This window comes from Ranitomeya variabilis, chromosome 2 (genome assembly GCF_051348905.1).
Source record: "Ranitomeya variabilis isolate aRanVar5 chromosome 2, aRanVar5.hap1, whole genome shotgun sequence".
NCBI lineage: Eukaryota > Metazoa > Chordata > Amphibia > Anura > Dendrobatidae > Ranitomeya > Ranitomeya variabilis.
Window position 1 is genome coordinate 1,108,658,053 of NC_135233.1, and position 19,280 is coordinate 1,108,677,332.

The 19,280-nt window shown below is 44.2% G+C and overlaps 1 protein-coding gene and 1 pseudogene across 1 annotated transcript in view; both read right to left on the reverse strand.

Annotated features, from left to right (window-relative positions):
* Positions 1–2,338: 2,338 nt before the first annotated feature.
* The window catches only part of LOC143808835 (extracellular calcium-sensing receptor-like), a 33,048-nt gene continuing 16,106 nt past the window's right edge, over positions 2,339–19,280 (reverse strand). The window contains exons 5-6 of the mRNA XM_077291936.1: positions 9,200–9,323; positions 2,339–3,509 (exon numbers count right to left, since the gene is read on the reverse strand). Coding sequence (XP_077148051.1) covers positions 2,593–3,509; positions 9,200–9,323 — 1,041 coding nt within the window. The 3' untranslated portion in view covers positions 2,339–2,592. The remainder of the gene's footprint in view (positions 3,510–9,199; positions 9,324–19,280) is intronic.
* Positions 12,025–12,578, reverse strand: LOC143809014 (small ribosomal subunit protein uS11 pseudogene; annotated as a pseudogene).

A 19,280-nucleotide genomic window follows, 5' to 3' on the forward strand; every position in this document is an offset into this window, starting at 1 on the left:
AGCTCTATGTAGAAACAGGAGATCGATATTCTCTGCATGCTTTACCAGTCACTGCAAAAGTCAATGGAAGGATGAGGAGGGAGCAGCTGGGTCAGGAGGTAAAGAGGGCAGAGCTAAATAAAGGGAAGAGAGACTTCCTGTTTCTACAAACAGCAAAGAAAAGAGAAGAACTATTTGGGTAGAAAGGCAAAATGAGCAATTGTAAGTACACAGAGCTGTATAATATGATGACTGCAATATATTAAGAGGATAAGCACAATGATGGGAGGAGGAGGAGGAGCAGAGGAAGATGGCCTTCTTTAATACTCATTATACTCATTATGCAGTTGTATTGAGACTCACTATAATGAGGCAGATGGAGACACTTTGGACTACATTTTGCATCAGTTCCGGTGGTATCCATCTTTTTGCGCACACACAAAACTGTGGTTGTCCACACTTGTGGGCTAAAAAGGCTCCTAAAGTAATGTCACATGATCAGAACAGAGACCAGACAAAGTACAAAGTGTCTCCACCTGCCTCTTTATAGTGCGTGGTTTCATTGGGGGTTTTGCCCTGATGTAAGCGCTCAGCGGAGAGCACAAGATAGATGTCATCCGAGCCTTATTCCAGTTTTTCGGAGGCAGAGTGAGCAAATAGCAGTAGAACAATAGTTCTTATTTTTATGTTTGTGCTGTATAAGTGATAAGGCAGATTTATTCTGCAGGTCAGTGTGATTCCAGCGATACCGGATTTATATGGGGTTTCTTCTGCTTTGCTTCTTTTGCACACCGAAAACTATATTTACAATTATTCATTTGTTTTCACATTGCCATATTCTGAGAGCTGTAACTTTTTATTTTTTTTGTCTAATGAGTCAAATTAGGGCTTAATTTTTGTGGACCAATTTGGTGTTTTCTTTTGTACCATTTTTTTTAACATATCACTTTTTCAGTGCTTTTTATTCAACTTTTTGTGTGTCATTTTGATGAAAAAGTGAGACTTTTGGCGTATTGCTTATTAAGTTTTCTACGGTGTTTGCTGTACGGAATAAATAACGTGACAGTTTTGATAGTTCGGGTTGTCTCTGACGCAGCGATACCAATCATAAGTGCATTTCTTTTTACCCAAAAGCTGTATTTTTAATGACTAAATGGCCTTTTGTGCATTTTTGGTGTTTTATTTTTCTTTTTATGCATTTTAGTAAACTCATTTTTAATAATGTCACTCACTCCCACAGTGGGAATTGAATATGACATGAACATTTTACCTGTGATTATGATCGCGGAGCGCCCATAGTGCTAAAGGTGGAGTCGTCTCTCTCTTTTAATCACTTACGTGCCGTCGACGCGATTGATAGTGGAATATAAGTGGTTAATTCACCCTAATCCGAAATAGGTGGAATTTTTTGCCCCCTTGGGGTAGGGGGGCACGACATTCTTATTCCTCTGTGCAGTGCTGATGAATAAGGCCCCTAACATGAAAAATAGATCTTGGCGTGCACACTGAGGTATTTCACTAACGGAGGGGACTGGTGAAATCCCTCATAGAACAAATAGAATAAATATCAATTGCACACTCCTTTTGAATGCAAACAAGATTTATTTTATGAAACTTCAAGACATAAGAGCAACCTTTGAGTGTCAACGCGTTTCGGCCAAACAGGCCTTTTTGATGACAGTTGCTTGCATTTAGTAGATATTCTCTTCTAGACAGGGATTTTTCTTCCCTTAGGTGCAATTGTTAAGTCTGGAGGGTATTGATCAAGAGATATCCATGAGCAGGCTGATGAAAGGCCTGTATTTCCCATGTCACGGGCCGGGTGGTTTCTTTAGTGTGCCCCTACATGGCCATTGTGAAAAGGCATAGCGCCTGTCGTTAAGGGGTCAATTAATGTTGTGGAATGGAGTTTTTGAATGTTGTGGAGTGGATTGTCCCTTACAATGTCTGTGTGTCGCAAACAATTCTTTTTGCATATCTGTTTCACTATTCATATTCTGGATCCATAGACGCCACTCCAATACAAGAGGAAAATCCTCATACTCACCTTGTTGCTCACCTCTCCGGCCCCTCCGCTACTCCCCACCCACCTGTCTGGACCTCATTGCATCTCCTGATTCCCCGACGTTGGCACAGAAATCCTGAGGAACTTCCGAAAGTTCTCAGCATCATGACAAGGTGATGCGCCCTGTGATCTTAGAATGCACAGAATACGAAGGGATCAGAAGATGTAACGAGGACTGGACGGGTGGTGGCGAGGAGCTGCAGCGCTGGAGAGATGAGAGGGGAAGTGAATAGAAGGGTTTTTCAATTTTTTTTTACGCTTATTATGCTCTTCCCATGATGCCTCTCGTGAGTGTTTCCCCAGGTTCACCAGAATTGTCAGTGCGTGTGTTGACCGTTATACACCAGTAAAATTACTGTTAGTAGATGAGATTGAACCACAAATCCCAAAATAGTGTAAGAAATCAAGTAATTTTATCTTTGAACGAGGATTTGGGATTCATTTCTACAGTGAATGATTCTTTGATGGAAAAAAAATTTTTGTGCTTTCCAAGCTTTTTTTTTTTTTACAGATAATTGTAGTCGCACGCCCACCAGTCCAGCAGATTTTCACCCAGACATCCCATTTTTTTTATTGCTTACTAAGAGCTCCCGACTATTCCTCTCCGGCCTCAGAAGTAAGATGTAACATTTGGGGAGAAAGATGCAGCTCAGAAGTCCAGCGCTGGAGGCCAAGATGGCAAATACCTGCACGGCTACAGTATACTTACCACTGGTGCTCAGATAAGCCGGGATGAATGAGATCCAGACACAGCAGAAGACCAACATACTGAAAGTGATCAGTTTGGCCTCATTGTAGGTTCCCGGAAGGTTCTTTGCTAAAAAGGCTACAAAAAAACTTATCATGGCCAAGAATCCCATGAACCCCAATGTCATGTAGAAGAAGATCTTATGTCCTTCATTACACTCAAATATTATCTTATGATTTTCTATCTCAGTGTTCAGTGCAGGAAAAGGAGGTGACTTGTAAAGCCAAACAGAGCAAATTACAATCTGCAACCCGGAGCAAAGTCCTACAACATGACGTGGGATTATGGGTCCTAACCATTTCCTCAGAGGACTGTTAAGTCTGGTGGCTTTAAATGCCAAGATCACCATGATCGTCTTTGCTAGGACTGAGGAGATGCTGATGGAGAAGACCATGCTGAAGAACGTTTGTCTCAGGAGGCAGGTGACCTTAGTTGGCTGACCTATGAAGACCAAGCAGCAGAGGAAGCAGAGAATAAGAGACACCAACAAGATGTAGCTAAGCTCCCGGTTGGTGGCTTTGATGATTGGTGTTTCCTGGTGTTTAGCAAACAGTATTAAGATGCAGACAGTAAAAGATGAGAAGATGACAACCATGATGACCAACATAATCCCCAATGGTTCCTCATACGTAAGAAATTCTACTACTTTTGGGATGCATCTGTCTTTCTCCTCACTGGACCACTGGTCAACAGGACACTTAAGACACTCACTGGCATCTGAAATAAAATAAGATTTGAGATGTAGGTAAAAGGGACTTCACAGACTTCATAAAGCCAAAAGCTGTGTATGTGGTTGGGATCTGGTAGAGCAGGGTTATCTATGGAAGAATAAAGGGGGAATAATAGATTTCACTAAAGAGACCTAGCGGTGTTTGAAAATGTATTTACAGACAATAAATGATGGGGAACAGCATGAAATCTAACTTACATCAGTCAAGTCATAGACTACTACAAAAGAAAGAGGCCAGAAATAAAAACGCTGACCACTGGAGAAATTGACAAAAAAAGGAATAAAAGGATCCACATGGCCGTATGAATAAAATATGTAGCTTTATTTCATATGGTTAATAAGGGATGTCCATACAAATAAAAAGCTGTGCCATTCTGACTCGCGATTCTGGCCGAAGCCCTGAGTCATAGAATGCATATGGCCATGTGGACCATTTTCTTCCTTTTTTTGTGAATTTCTTCGGTGGTCAACGGTATTGGATCCATGCTGTGTTAACAAGAAGTAATACTACATTTACCACACGGTGAGGCTTTTCCCAATTTTTCTTTATGTGCTTCTTCTATGTTTATTTTGACCAGTACCATCCTCTCCACTGACGAGGGGCAAGAACCTCAAAACATTGGCGTTTTCAGTCTGGAGCCGTCTCTGTCTTTGCTGATGTATATTTTTAGCCCATTAAAAAGTGAGTATAAATATTTCGCCATTCAGTGCTGGTTATTTTAAGTTAGAGCTACTAATCCCCACCGTGGCTGAGTCTACAGATGCCATATAAATGTTTTAGCTGTTTGGCTAGATGCTTCTTCACCCAACAGCAATTTTTCCTCCCTATTTTAAACAAATGAAACTTTGGCATAACTGAGCTTTCTTCTGTTTGACTGAAGAGGGTGAAGATAGAAGCTACCAGACACCCGGGTGGTGGCATATCTTCAAGTAAACAAAAATGTTGGACCTTTGATTTCACATTGATCAATCTGTATTTACAGTATGTCACAAAAATGAGTCCAAACCTCATGTCTTTGTAAATACTTTGTTCTATCTTTTCATGGTACAACACTGAAGATCTGACACTCTTATAGAATGTACAGTAGTCAGTGTATGGCTGGTATAACAGCGTAGATTTGGTGCCCTTTAAATAACTCAACACAGCCATTAATGTCTAAACCTCTGGCAACAAAGTGAGTACACCCCTATGGGAAAATAGCCAAATTGTGCCCAATTAGCCATTTTCTCTCCCCGGGTTCAGGTGACTGATTAGTATTACAAGTTCTCAGGTGTAAATGGGGAGAAGGTCAGTTAACCTTGGTGTTATCCCTCTCATACTTGGTGGGTTAACCTTGTTCCCCAAGGCTCAGTTCTAGGACCCCTACTCTTCTCCATCTACACCTTTGGCCTGGGACAGCTCATAGAATCCCACGGTTTGCAGTATCATCTCTATGCCGATGACACACAAATCCACCTATCTGGACCCGGCCTCACCTCCTTACTTACCAAAATCCCACACTGTCTGTCTGCTATTTCAGCTTTCTTTTCTGCTCACTTTCTAAAACTGAACATGGACAAAACAGAATTCATCATCTTTCCCTCATCTCACTCTACCCCTCCACGAGACCTATCCATCAATGTCAATGGCTGCTCACTTTCCCCAGTACCACACGCTCGGTGCCTCGGGGTGATCCTCGACTCTGCCCTCTCTTTCAAGCCACATATCCAAGCCCTTGCCTCCTCCTGCTGGCTCAAACTCAAAAATATTTCCCGGATCCGTGCATTCCTTGACCATGAAAGCGCAAAAATGCTAGTGCACTCCCTTATCATCTCCAGCCCTTGACTACTGCAACCTCCTACTCTGTGGCCTCCCCTCTAGCACTCTGGCACCACTCCAATTCATCCTACACTCTGCTGCCCTACTGATCCACCTGTCTCACCATTTTTCTCCAGCCTCTCATCTCTGCCAAGCCATTCACTGGCATCCTATTGTCCAGAGGCTCCAGTTCAAAACCCTAACTATGACATACAAAGCCATCCACAACCTGTCTCCTCCATACGTCTGTGACATGGTCTCCTGGTACTTACCCACTTGCAACCTTTGATCCTCTCAAGATCTCCTTCTCTATTCCCCTCTTATCTCTTCTTCCCACAACTGCATACAAGACTTCTCCCGTGCTTCCCCCATACTCTGGAATTCTCTACCCCAACACATCAGATTCTCGCCTACCATGGAAACCTTCAAAAAGAACCTGAAGACCCACCTCTTCCAACAAGCCTACAACCTGCAGTGATCCTTAGTCTGCTGAACCGCCGCACAACCAGCTCTACCCTCTCTTAGTGTATCCTCACCCATCCCCTGTAGACTGTGAGCACTCGTGGGCAGGGTCCTCTCTCCTTCTGTACTTGTGTGTGCCTCGTTTTGCTCATGTCTATTGTACTTCTCTATATTTGCCCCTTTCATGTGTAAAGCACCATGGAATAAATAGCGCTAAAAAAATGTATAATAATACTCTCTCATACTGGTCACTGGAAGTTGAACAAGGCTCCTCTTGGCAAAGAACTGTCTGAGGATCTAAAAAAAAAAAAAAATTTTTGCGCTACATAAAGATGGCCAAGGCTATAAGAAGATCACCAACACCCCGAAACTGGGCTGCAGCAAAGCGGCCAAGAGCATACAGCCGTGTAACAAGACAGGTTTCACTCAGAACTGGCTTCGCCATGGTTGAGCGAAGAAATTGAGTGCACATGCTCAACTTCATATTCAGAGGTTGTCTTTTCAAAATAGGCGTATTTTATGGTGCCAGATTTTCTGTCAGTGGTCAGACCATAGGTCACATACTGCATTAAACTCGTCTGCATGGCTGTCATCTCGGAAGGAAGCCTCTTCGAAAGTTGATGCACAAAAAAGCCACAAACACTGTGCTGAAGTCACGAAGCCTGACCATATCGATTAATGGTACCATGTCTTGTGGTCTGATGAGACCAAGATGAAATTAATTGGTTCAGATGGTGTCAAGCATGTGTGGCGGCAACCAGGTGAGAAGTACAAGGACAAGTGTGTCTTGCCTACAGTCAAGAATGTTGGTGGGAGTGTCATGGTTTATGGTTGCATGAGTGTTGCCAGATGTGATGCCAACATGTGCTGTGACAAATTGAAGCAGAACATGGTCACTACTTTTGGGAAACTAAGCTGCAGGGCAGTATTCTATCATAACAACCCCAAACACACCTCCAAGATGACTACTGCCATGCTAAAGAAACTGTGGGTAAAGGTGCTGGACTGGCAAAGCATGTCTTCAGACCTAAACCCTATTGAGCATCTGTGGGGCATCCTAAAATGGAAGGTGGAGGAGCATAAGGTCTCTAACATTCCCCAGCTCCATTATGTCATCATCATGCAGGAGTGGAAGAGGATTTCAGTGATCACATCTGAAGCTCTAGTGAGCTCCATGCCCAACAAATTTGATCGATTTGGTCATTTCCACTTAGGGTTGTACTCTCTTTTGTTGCCAGCAGTTTAGACATTAATGCCTGTGTGTTGAGCTATTTAGAGGGCACACCAAATTTATACTTATGCAAGCTGTACACTGCACTACAAATTTTTACAAAAATGTGAGGGGTGTACACACTTTTGCGATATAGTGTACTTCTACATCATCTGTGTAGAATAGGGAGGGGCATAGTAAGCATTAGATAGATGGGTGGACCAGTGAATATCAACCATGTACGGAAGCCTTCAGCCAACCACTACCTTTACAGATAATGGGCAACAACCCTGAAACGTTTGGAGTCTCAGGATTAGCTATCTTCAACCTTGGCCTTGAAGATGGAGACTTCATTATTTCTTCACTTCATTATTTGCATATGTGACATAGCAGGAACATGGGATGCAGTGACGAGCAGGAGGCAAAACAAGTGTTAACGGGTTTATTACAAAGACTACTCCACACAGGGAGAAAAAGGGTTAAAGGGAACCTGTCACCATGTTTTTGGAAGATGGGATAAAAATAGCGTTAAATAGGGGCAGAGGTGGGCGTTACATTAGTGTGTTTGTTATGCGTTTATTACCCACCTAAGTTGCCGAAATACCTTTGCAAAGTCTCCGTTTTCGCCTGTCAATCAGGCTGGTCTGGTCAGATGGGCGTTGTCTTCCCCCAGATTTTGCGTAGTTTTCCGTTGGTGGCGTAGTGGTGTGCGCATGCCCAAGGTCCCGAATCCTCTGCCAGGGGATTTCAAAGAGCGCGGTGTCCGTTATTGCATTGGTGATCGGTGGGCGCGGCCATCTTCCTTTGGCCGCGCGTGCGCAGAAGCGGCGCTCTGCTGGCCGCGGCATCAGGAAAATGGCAGCGGGATGCCGCGCGTGCGCAGATGGATATCGCGGCGGCCATTTTCCTGAAGCCGCGGCCAGCAGAGCGCCGCGGCAAGCAGAGCGCCGCTTCTGCGCACGCGCGGCCAAAGGAAGATGGCCGCGCCCACCGATCACCAATGCAATAACGGACACCGCGCTCTTTGAAATCCCCTGGCAGAGGATTCGGGACCTTGGGCATGCGCACACCACTACGCCACCAACGGAAAACTACGCAAAATCTGGGGGAAGACAACGCCCATCTGACCAGACCAGCCTGATTGACAGGCGAAAACGGAGACTTTGCAAAGGTATTTCGGCAACTTAGGTGGGTAATAAACGCATAACAAACACACTAATGTAACACCCACCTCTGCCCCTATTTAACGCTATTTTTATCCCATCTTCCAAAAACGTGGTGACAGGTTCCCTTTAAGGGGAAAGTAAATTTGGGCTTTGTATCAGGGTAAGAACAAATGGTTAGGAAACTGGTAAACTTATCAGTCTGATGGTTTCCGGGCTATAGAAGCTTGAAATCCCATGGTGGCGCCGTAGGTGACGCGTCAAGTCTCTGGCCTGTTCTTGAAAAAAGGAGAAGCACTGTCTCCCGACGGAAAAGGTGTATCGTGGTGAGGTAGCGGGTTACCGGGACGATGTTCACTAAGTGTAGCACTCTCTGACTCCACAGGAAGATGTCTCTGAACAACGCTGGTGCTGGGGATGTAGTTACCCGGTTCTCGACAATCCCCCTGGTCAGTACTAGGCTGCATACTCACGGCCGGTAGCTGAGCTGTACGGGTCAGAGCTTAGGTAGTAAGAATGGATGGACACACCACCTCACATCCCTCACGGTAAGTCTGTGCAAGGTCTGAGGATCTGCGGTGCAGGCCTGTGTTATTGCGTAGCCCCACAGAGAGTGAGTCAACCTTCTCCTGCTGCACCCTCTGTCTTCCCACCAAGTGTCTCTCTTTCCCACACACAGCCCCTTTTATACCTGACATGCCCCCTACAGTTGAGTGCAAAGGTCTATTTAGGTTGGAAAGCTTTCCCCCCGCTACAATGGTGACAGCCCCGATAGTTCCGGAACTGACACGAGAGAAGCATCACTGGCCCGGTCCATCTTCCTACACATACATATTTTTTTTAAAATTGATTCTATGCAATTTTTACACTATACTTACCATATGCGTAAGTTCTTTTCTTTTTTTCAGTTTTATTTGGACAACACTTTCCAAAAATAGTGTTAGCTTACAAGACGGACATACAATAATTCTTTAATTTTCTCTGAATTTATTTTTTTGTTAATTTATGCATTCATAAATACAGTAATTGAGTGGACAATCTTACCAGTGTTGTTGGCCACCTCACCCATAGAACAGGGAATGCAATCATAGCAACAGACAGGCTTTCCTTGTATTGGGACCTTCCTGTGCCCAGGAAGACACTGGTCACTGCAGACAGAACTGGGAATCTAGAAACATTGAACCCAAGGGGATGATTAGAAGATACTTTTGTAATTTTAAAATTCAAGATTCTACAGAATCTACACATGAGTCTTTGGAGCTACAGATCATATCTACACAAGAGTCTGTGGAGCTACAGATCATATCTACACAAGAGTCTGTGGAGCTACAGATCAGATCTACACAGGGGAATGTGGAGCTACAGATCAGATCTACACAAGAGTCTGTGGAGCTACAGATCAGATCTACACAGGAGTCTGTGGAGCTACAGATCAGATCTACACAGGGGAATGTGGAGCTACAGATCAGATCTACACAGGAGTCTGTGGAGCTACAGATCAGATCTACACAGTGGAATGTGGAGCTACAGATCAGATCTACACAAGAGTCTGTGGAGCTACAGATCAGATCTACACAGGAGTCTGTGGAGCTACAGATCAGATCTACACAGGGGAATGTGGAGCTACAGATCAGATCTACACAGGAGTCTGTGGAGCTACAGATCAGATCTACACAAGAGTCTGTGGAGCTACAGATCAGATCTACACAGGGGAATGTGGAGCTACAGATCAGATCTACACAGGGGAATGTGGAGCTACAGATCAGATCTACACAGGAGTCTGTGGAGCTACAGATCAGATCTACACAGGAGTCTGTGGAGCTACAGATCAGATCTACACAGGGGAATGTGGAGCTACAGATCAGATCTACACAGGAGTCTGTGGAGCTACAGATCAGATCTACACAGGAGTCTGTGGAGCTACAGAGCAGATCTACACAGGAGTCTGTGGAGCTACAGAGCAGATCTACACAGGGGAATGTGGAGCTACAGATCAGATCTACACAAGAGTCTGTGGAGCTACAGATCAGATCTACACAGGAGTCTGTGGAGCTACAGAGCAGATCTACACAGGGGAATGTGGAGCTACAGATCAGATCTACACAGGAGTCTGTGGAGCTACAGATCAGATCTACACAGGAGTCTGTGGAGCTACAGATCAGATCTACACAGGGGAATGTGGAGCTACAGATCAGATCTACGCAAGAGTCTGTGGAGCTACAGATCAGATCTACACAGGGGAATGTGGAGCTACAGATCAGATCTACACAAGAGTCTGTGGAGCTACAGATCAGATCTACACAGGGGAATGTGGAGCTACAGATCAGATCTACACAGGAGTCTGTGGAGCTACAGATCAGATCTACACAGGAGTCTGTGGAGCTACAGATCAGATCTACACAGGGGAATGTGGAGCTACAGATCAGATCTACACAAGAGTCTGTGGAGCTACAGATCATATCTACACAGGAGTCTGTGGAGCTACAGATCAGATCTACACAGGAGTCTGTGGAGCTACAGATCAGATTTACACAGGAGTCTGTGGAGCTACAGAGCAGATCTACACAGGAGTCTGTGGAGCTACAGAGCAGATCTACACAGGGGAATGTGGAGCTACAGATCAGATATACGCAAGAGTCTGTGGAGCTACAGATCAGATCTACACAGGGGAATGTGGAGCTACAGATCAGATCTACACAAGAGTCTGTGGAGCTACAGATCTGATCTACACAAGAGTCTGTGGAGCTACAGAGCAGATCTACACAGGGGAATGTGGAGCTACAGATCAGATATACGCAAGAGTCTGTGGAGCTACAGATCAGATCTACACAGGGGAATGTGGAGCTACAGATCAGATCTACACAAGAGTCTGTGGAGCTACAGATCAGATCTACACAAGAGTCTGTGGAGCTACAGAGCAGATCTACACAGGGGAATGTGGAGCTACAGATCAGATCTACACAAGAGTCTGTGGAGCTACAGATCAGATCTACACAAGAGTCTGTGGAGCTACAGATCAGATCTACACAGGGGAATGTGGAGCTACAGATCAGATCTACGCAAGAGTCTGTGGAGCTACAGATCAGATCTACACAGGGGAATGTGGAGCTACAGATCAGATCTACACAAGAGTCTGTGGAGCTACAGATCAGATTTACACAAGAGTCTGTAGAGCTACTGAGCAGATCTATACAAGTCTGTGGAGCTACAGATTAGATTTACATAAAAGTTTGAGGAACTACAGATCAGTTCTACACAAGAGTCTGTGGAGCTAATGATCAGATTAACAGACGAGTCTGAGGGCCTAGCGATCTGATCTACACATGAGTCTGTGGAGCTACCGATTAGATCTACACAAAAGTCTGTAGAGCTACTGATCAGATCAACAGAAGAATCTGAGGATCTACAGATCTACACAAGAGTATGTGGAGCTACATATCAGATCTAGAGAAAAGTCTGAGGATCTAGAGATCAGATGTCACACAAGTATGTGGAGCTACCGATCAGTCCTTCACCATCCTTTGCCTATACAATTTGTGAGCTCAACATCCACCTTAATCACAATGGACGCAAGATATGGCCATTATTTTTAACTTTACTTTCTATATTGTTAAATTTTTCTTATGTAAAAGCTAAAAGCCTAGATGCCTATGTATATACTGTATAATAAACTACAAACATACAGCACGTACACAATGCAAATATAAAAAGCATTACAATGCATTACTGACATATACCGTACATACATAAATCATACATACATACAATACATATATACAGTTGTGCTCAAAAGTTTACATATCCTGGCAGAATGTTTGCTTTCTTGGCCTTTTTTCAGAGAATATGAATGATTATTATTATTATTATTTTTATTTTTTTTGGGGTCTGGCAATTTTATTAACAACTGATGGACAAGGCTGGAAAACTACAGACGACGACCACGGTGACCGCCCTTTCTGCGGGTGCTGTCTGATGGGATGGGTGTCACATCCTCGATGCGGCCAATCTTCATGCCAGAACGAGCCAGAGCTCTGAGGGCAGACTGGGCACCAGGTCCAGGGGTCTTGGTTCTGTTGCCTCCAGTGGCTCGGAGCTTGATGTGAAGAGCGGTGATGCCGAGCTCCTTGCACCTCTGGGCGACATCTTAAGCAGCCAACATAGCGGCATAAGGAGAGGACTCGTCTCTGTCGGCTTTCACCTTCATCCCGCCGGTCACAGGGCAGATTGTTTCCTTGCCAGACAGATCGGTCACATGTACAAAGGTGTCGTTGAAAGAGGCAAAGATGTGGCAGGCTCCAAACACGTTCTCTCCTTCAGCCACTTGTGGCCCCAGGGTGATCACCTGCTCTTCCTTCTTTTCCTTACCCTTACTACTCGCTACAGGAAAGGAAGGAAGTTGGGTGGCGGGGGCAAAGGTCACCATTATTTTTTATTTCTAAAGCACCATTGATTCCATGGTGCTGTACATGAGAAGGGGCTGCATACAAATTACAGATATCACTTATAGTAAGCAAACTAACAATTACAGACTGATACGGAGGGGCGAGGACCCTGCCCTTGCGGGCTTACATTCTGCAGGATGTGAGGAAGGAGACAGTAGGTCGAGGGTTGCAGGAGCTCCGGTGTTGGTGAGGCAGTAGCTCCGGTAGTGATGAGGAGGCAGCGGGGTCAGTACAGGCTGTAAGCTTTCCTGAAGAGGTGGGTTTTCAGGTTCCATCTGAAGGATCCGAATGTGTTTGACAGTCGGACGTGTTGGGGCAAAGAATTACAGAGGATGGGGTATATTTGGGAGAAGTCTTGGAGGCTGTTGAGTGAGGAGCGAATAAGTGTTGAGGAGATAAGGAGGTCTTGGGAGGACCGGTGAATACGTGAGGGAAGATATCGGGAGATTAGTTCAGAGATATATGGAGGAGACAGGTTATGGATGGCTTTGTAAGTCAGTATTAGTTATTTGAACTGGATACGCTGAGGGAATGGGAGCCAGTGAAAAGATTTGCAGAGGGGGGAAGTGGAGGAGTACTGAGGACAGATTAATTAGCCGGGCAGCAGAGTTAAGAATGGACTGGAGAGTTGCAAGGGTGTTAGCAGGGAGGCCACAGAAAAGGATGTTGCAGTAATCGAGGCAAGAAATGATGAGGGCATGCACAAGCATTTCAGTAGATTGACGGTTGAGGAAAGGACGGATTCTGGAGATATTTTTGAGCTGGAGGTAACTGGAGGTGGAAAGAGCTTGGATGTGTGGTTTGAAGGACAGGGCAGAATCAAGGGTCACTCCGAGGCAGCGGACTTCCGGTATGGGGAAAAGCATGATGTCATTAATTGTAATAGATAGGTCAGGTAAGGAAGATCTATGAGATGGAGGAAAGATGATGAGTTCAGATTTGTCCACATTGAGTTTGAGGAAGCGAGAGGAGAAGGAGGATATGGCTGATAGACACTTCAGCATTCTGGACAGCAGAGCGGTGACGTCTGGGCCAGAGAGGTAGATCTGAGTGTCATCACCATAAAGGTGGTACTGGAATCCATGGGACTTTATGAGTTGTCCCAGGCCAAGTGTATAGATTGAGAAGAGTAAGGGACCTAGAACAGAGCCTTTGTGGACTCCAACAGAGAGAGGGTGGGATGAGGAGGTAGTGTGTTAGTGGGAGAAGCTGAATGTGCAGTTGGAAAGGTATGAGGAGATCCAGAATAGGGCGTGGTATTTGATGCCAAAGGAGGAGAGGATCTGTAGTAGGAGGCAGTGGTCAACTGTGTTGAAAGCAGAGGGCAGGTCTAGAAGGAGGAGTATAAAGTATTGTCCATTAGCTTTGGCGGTAAGTAGGTCATTAGTAATTTTGGTCAGGGCTGTCTCAGTTGAGTGATGGGGCGGAAACCAGATTGTAGATTGTCAAAGAGTAAGTTAGATGAGAGGTGGGAGGAAAGTTCATGGTGCTCCAGGAGTTTGGAAGCGAATGGGAGCAGCAATATTGGGCGATAGCTGGACATAGCATTTGGATAGAGGGTTGGCTTTTTAAGGATAGGCGTGATTGTGGCATGTTTGAAAACAGAAGGGAAGGTGCCAGAAGTTAGTGATAGGTTGAAGAGATGGGTTAGAGATGGGATAAGAGTGGCGGTGAGGTTGGGGAGGAGATGGGATGGGGTCGAGCGCAAAGGTGGTGAGGTGCGATTTGGAGAGGACACAATTAAGCTCCCCTTCAGTGATGTTGGATAGGGAGGTTATGGGGTTTGGGCATTGGTCTGGTATACAAAGGGTTGTGGTGGTTGAACAATGAAGACTTGTCTTGTTTGGTCGAATTTATTTTTAAAGTCAAAGTCCTCAGCAGAGATGAGGGAGGTTGGAGGGTGAGTGGGGGGCAGAGGAGGGAGTTAAAAGTTTTGAATAGCTGTTTGGCGTTGTAGGATAAGGAAGATACGAGGGTTGTGAAGTAGGCCTGTATAGCAGAGGTGAAAGCAGATTTGAAAGCGAATGTTGCCTGTTTGAATGCAGTGAATATCCCAATATTCTTCTGGACCTCCCTACACACCTCCCCCAATCGTTGCACTGCCGTATCAGCCCCTGGACATCCTGAATCTAGAAAATTCACCAAAATGGGGGTGAAAACCGTAGTTACAGAAGAATGGAGAGGTGCTCGTAGACTGGTTAATCCGATTATTAAATGCAAATTCAGCCATGGGCAACGAAGAACACTAATCATCCTGCTGAGACGTAGCAAGATACCTCAAAATCTGTTCAAGTGACTGATTGGTCCTCTCTGTCTGACTGTTGGTCTCAGGATGGAAAGCAGAGAACGTCAAACAAATACCCAACCTTTTACAAAATGCCCTCCAAGATTTGGACACAAATTGTACCCCTCTATCAGAAACCACACTCAAAGGCACGCCATGCAGCCGTACAACGTGATCAACAAGCAAGATAGTGTCTCAGCATTAGGCAATCCTGCCAGAGGTAAAAAAATGCGCCTGTTTACTGAATCTGTCAATCACTACCCAGATTACAGTTTTGCCATTGGAAGGAGGGAGATCATTGATAAAATCCATGGACAAATGAGTCCAAGGTCTATCTGGAATTGGTAATGGCACCAATTCCCTGGCCGGCCGGTTATGGGAGCTCTTAGCACGGGCACAGGTATCACAAGCAGACACAAACACAATGATATCAGAGTTCATGGAGGGCCACCAAAAAAGCCTAGCAATGGCTTTCTGAGTGGCTGAGATCTCTGAGTGTCCACTGAGAGCAGAAATGTGGAATTCCCAGAGAACCCTCAACCAGTACTGAACCGGGACAGCAAGCTTATTATCAAGCAAAGAGGGAGGAGCAAGAGACTGAGCCTTCCGAATCTCCAGTTCCAATTCAGAGGATACCCCCACAACAACCACCCCGTGCTGAAGAATGGAGGAAGGAGGTTCCGGGGGTGATATCGGATCAAAACTGAGATAAGGCATCAGCCTTGACATTCTTGGAACCAGAACGAAATGTGAGTGAAATATGAAAACGAGAAAAAAAAGCAACCACCTAGCCTGTCTAGGAGTCAACCGTTTGGCAGATTTAATGTAAGACAAGTTCTTGGTTTTCCATGATCACCGTGATCTGATGAACCGCCCCCTCCAAAAAATGCCTCCATTCTTCAAAAGCCAATTTTATGGCCAATATCTCCCGGTTGCCAACATCATAGTTCCTCTCTGCAGAAGAAAACTTCTTGGAGAAAAAGGCACATGGTCTTAAATTAGTCAAAGTAATGGGTCCCTGAGACAACACTGCCCCAGGCCCACCTCTGATGCGTCCACCTCTACAATGAACGGTTCAGATGGATCAGGCTGAACCAATACAGGAGCAGACATAAAACACTTCTTTAAAGTAAAAAATGCTTCAACTGTCAAGGGTGACTAAACTTTGAGATCAGCCCCTTTGCGAGTGAGATCGGTGAGTGTGACCACCTGAGAAAACTCCCTGATGAATTTTCGATAATAGTTGGTAAAACCCAGAGAACGCTGCAACCCCTTGAGGTCTGTAGGTTGCACCCAATCAATAATGGCCTGTACCTTTCTGGGATCCATCCGAAACCCATTGGCAGAAAGGATGATCCCCAGAAAGGAAAGCTCCTAGACACAAAACAAACATTTCTCAAGTTTAGCGAACAGAGAATTACCCTAAAACCTGTGAAGAACAGCACATAAATGACCAATTGATCCACACGGTCCCCTGAAGAAGCTCGCAACGCGAAACGCGCGTCGGGGCAGTGCGGATACACGGCGACTGTGTCACCACCTCTCCACATGGGTAAGCTACCACTCTAACCTCTTGCTGCTGTTTTGCACTATCTGCACTTTTTGCACCAGCACTTTCTTGGATGGCATTCTAGTCATTGTGTGCAATCAGCAGGAGCTAGATGTCCACAGATAACCGGGTGTTATACTCGGTCTAGTACACTTTTCTTTTTTCCTTTAAATGTTTATTTTATTTTCCAAGATATCATATAACAACACAAACATAAAATATTCCAATACAAATTATAATTACAACACAAAAAAAAAAAAAAAATTATATATATATATTATAACAACTGTTTTAGGACAAATGGTATTTACTCGCTGTCCAGGTTTGCCAAATCTTTGCTACCTTTTTTCTCCTAGTGCGAGACTGAGACAACATTAATTCATATTTACAGTTCACATTCAGCTTTTCGGTCAGCTCTTTTAGGGTTGGAGGAAAGGTCTCCTTCCATTTTCTAGCCAACAATATTCGAGCTGCTATCAATATATGTGATATCAACCCTTTAATTTGTTTAGGAAATATTTCCAAACCAATGTGTAAAATCACCATTGAGGGTGTAATTTGTGCCGTTACCCCCGTAATCTCCATAATCAGCTTCAGCACACCGCCCCAGAAGGATAGAAGCTTCGGGCACAAGTACCAGATATGTCTCTGGTTGCCTACTAGTCCACATCCTCGCCAACATAAATGGGAGGATTGCGGATTAAATTTTGCAATTCTCTCTGGGCATAGATCCCATCTCATTTGAGTCTTCTTTAATTGTTCCACGTGATTTATACACGATGACACCCTCTTAACCTCCTTTATGCTATTTCCCCATAGTTTTAATTCTAATACCTCCCCTAACTCTAGTTCCCATTTTTGCATATAAGGCAGTTTAATCTCTTCCACTGGGTTAATTAAAGCTCTATAAAACACTGATATTCCTTTTATAGTTGGACCTGATGTTACTATGAGTTTTCCCATCTTTCCCTCTCCCATAGTGCCAGAATATCTCGCTTTTACAATTTTATTTAGAAAATTCCTAATTTGTAAATACTGATAAAAATATTTTCGTATTCCGGTATATTTATTGGCTAATTGATCAAAAGGGATAACTCCAGTGATTTCCATTATGTCTGCTAAAGTTTGTATACCCGCCCCTCGCCATTGTTGGAGGTTTAAATAAGGAATATGGGGCTCAATGGCATATATTGACAATGTTTCACATGGTATCCCTAACAGCGAGGGTATTAACAATCTCCATAACCGGATTGCCGCCTGCATTGTTGGCAATAAGGGGGAGGTGGGTCCGGTTTGAATTAACTCTGTCTCTAGCGCCAGACGCGTGGAACCCCGTCTAGAATAACATTTTTCTATCTGCATCCATCTGTGGTTTCCAGTCATCTGCCACCATTCTTTTAAACCCACTAATATTGAGGCTCTATGATATGCCATTAGATCCGGGACTCCCATCCCCCCTGCTTCCATAGGTAGATATAGTGACGCCCTTGCTACGCGTGGTTTCTTATATGCCCATATATATTTACTAACTAGTAGTTGTAAATCATGAATATATTTTTTTGGTATATTTAGGGGGAGGGTTCTGAAATAATACAAGATCTTTGGTAAGACTATCATTTTGAACGCATTGATACGGGCTATCCACGAAGTGGTGATTTTATGCATATCTTCTAGTAAAATTTTAATTCGTGTATGTAGATTTGTAAAGTTTACTTTTATTATCTGATCTTGTAGTTGTCAACATTATCCCTAAGTAGGGAATTCCTTCTTTTAACCACTGAAATGAAAATAATTTCTTCATTTCTTGTATGGACTCTATTGATATTGCCACCGGGAGAATTGATGATTTATTCAGGTTTAATTTATAGAACGATATCTCACTGAATTCCTTCAGCTCCTCTAAGACTGTCGATAAGGACTGTTTAATATTCACACAAGAGATAATAATATCGTCCGCATAAAGACTTATTTTATGAGCTTCCTTTCCTACCATTACCCCTGAAATTAAAGGCGAGATCCTAATCCTTTCCGCCAGTGGTTCCATACATAGAACAAAGATTATTGGGGACAGGGGGCAGCCCTGTCGCGTCCCGTTTGTTATATAAAAAGGTTCCGATAGAGCGCCTGCCGTCCACACTCTTGCCGAAGGGGCCGCATATATAGCTAAAATAGCTGCGAGAATTGATCCTCCCAACCCAAATTTTTCCAGTACTGCCCGGACATAACCCCAGTGCACCCTGTCAAAGGCCTTCTCTGCGTCCAATGACAGGAATGCACTGGGGAGGCCCGACAGCTCCGCAATCCGAACTAAATCTATCATTCGGCGTATTCCATCTTTCGCCTCTCTACCCCTCACAAACCCTACCTGGTCTGGTGAGACCAGATCTGGAATAATCTGATTTAAACGAGAGGCTACACTTTTCTGACATCTGTTTTTTGGTTAGGTGGACAGGTCTTGGAAACCAAAGCACTATTGCGGGGAGATTCTTTCCTGGCCTGTTCTATAAGGGTGATGTTTCTACAGTTACCGTGTATTTTGCCTTTCTGCTTTTCTCCCCAAATTTGCATACTCGCCCAATAGTACTTTTTTGGTAAATTTTTGCATGTTTACTGGGTCTTTTTTGTATTCGACTCATGCATTGTTGTCTATATGTTTGATAAAATAAAATTATGTCTGGTTTCATGTAATTCTAATTGTATTTATTTGACCTCAGTAGTTTTATGGGTCGCTAACTCCTCTTTCTCATATAGGAAAATATGTCCCCATTGGGAGTGACTCTTTTTTTGCTTTATGCAAGTTTAAATGTTGGATAGTTATCCGTTATGTCGGGTTTTGTTAATTAAATAAAT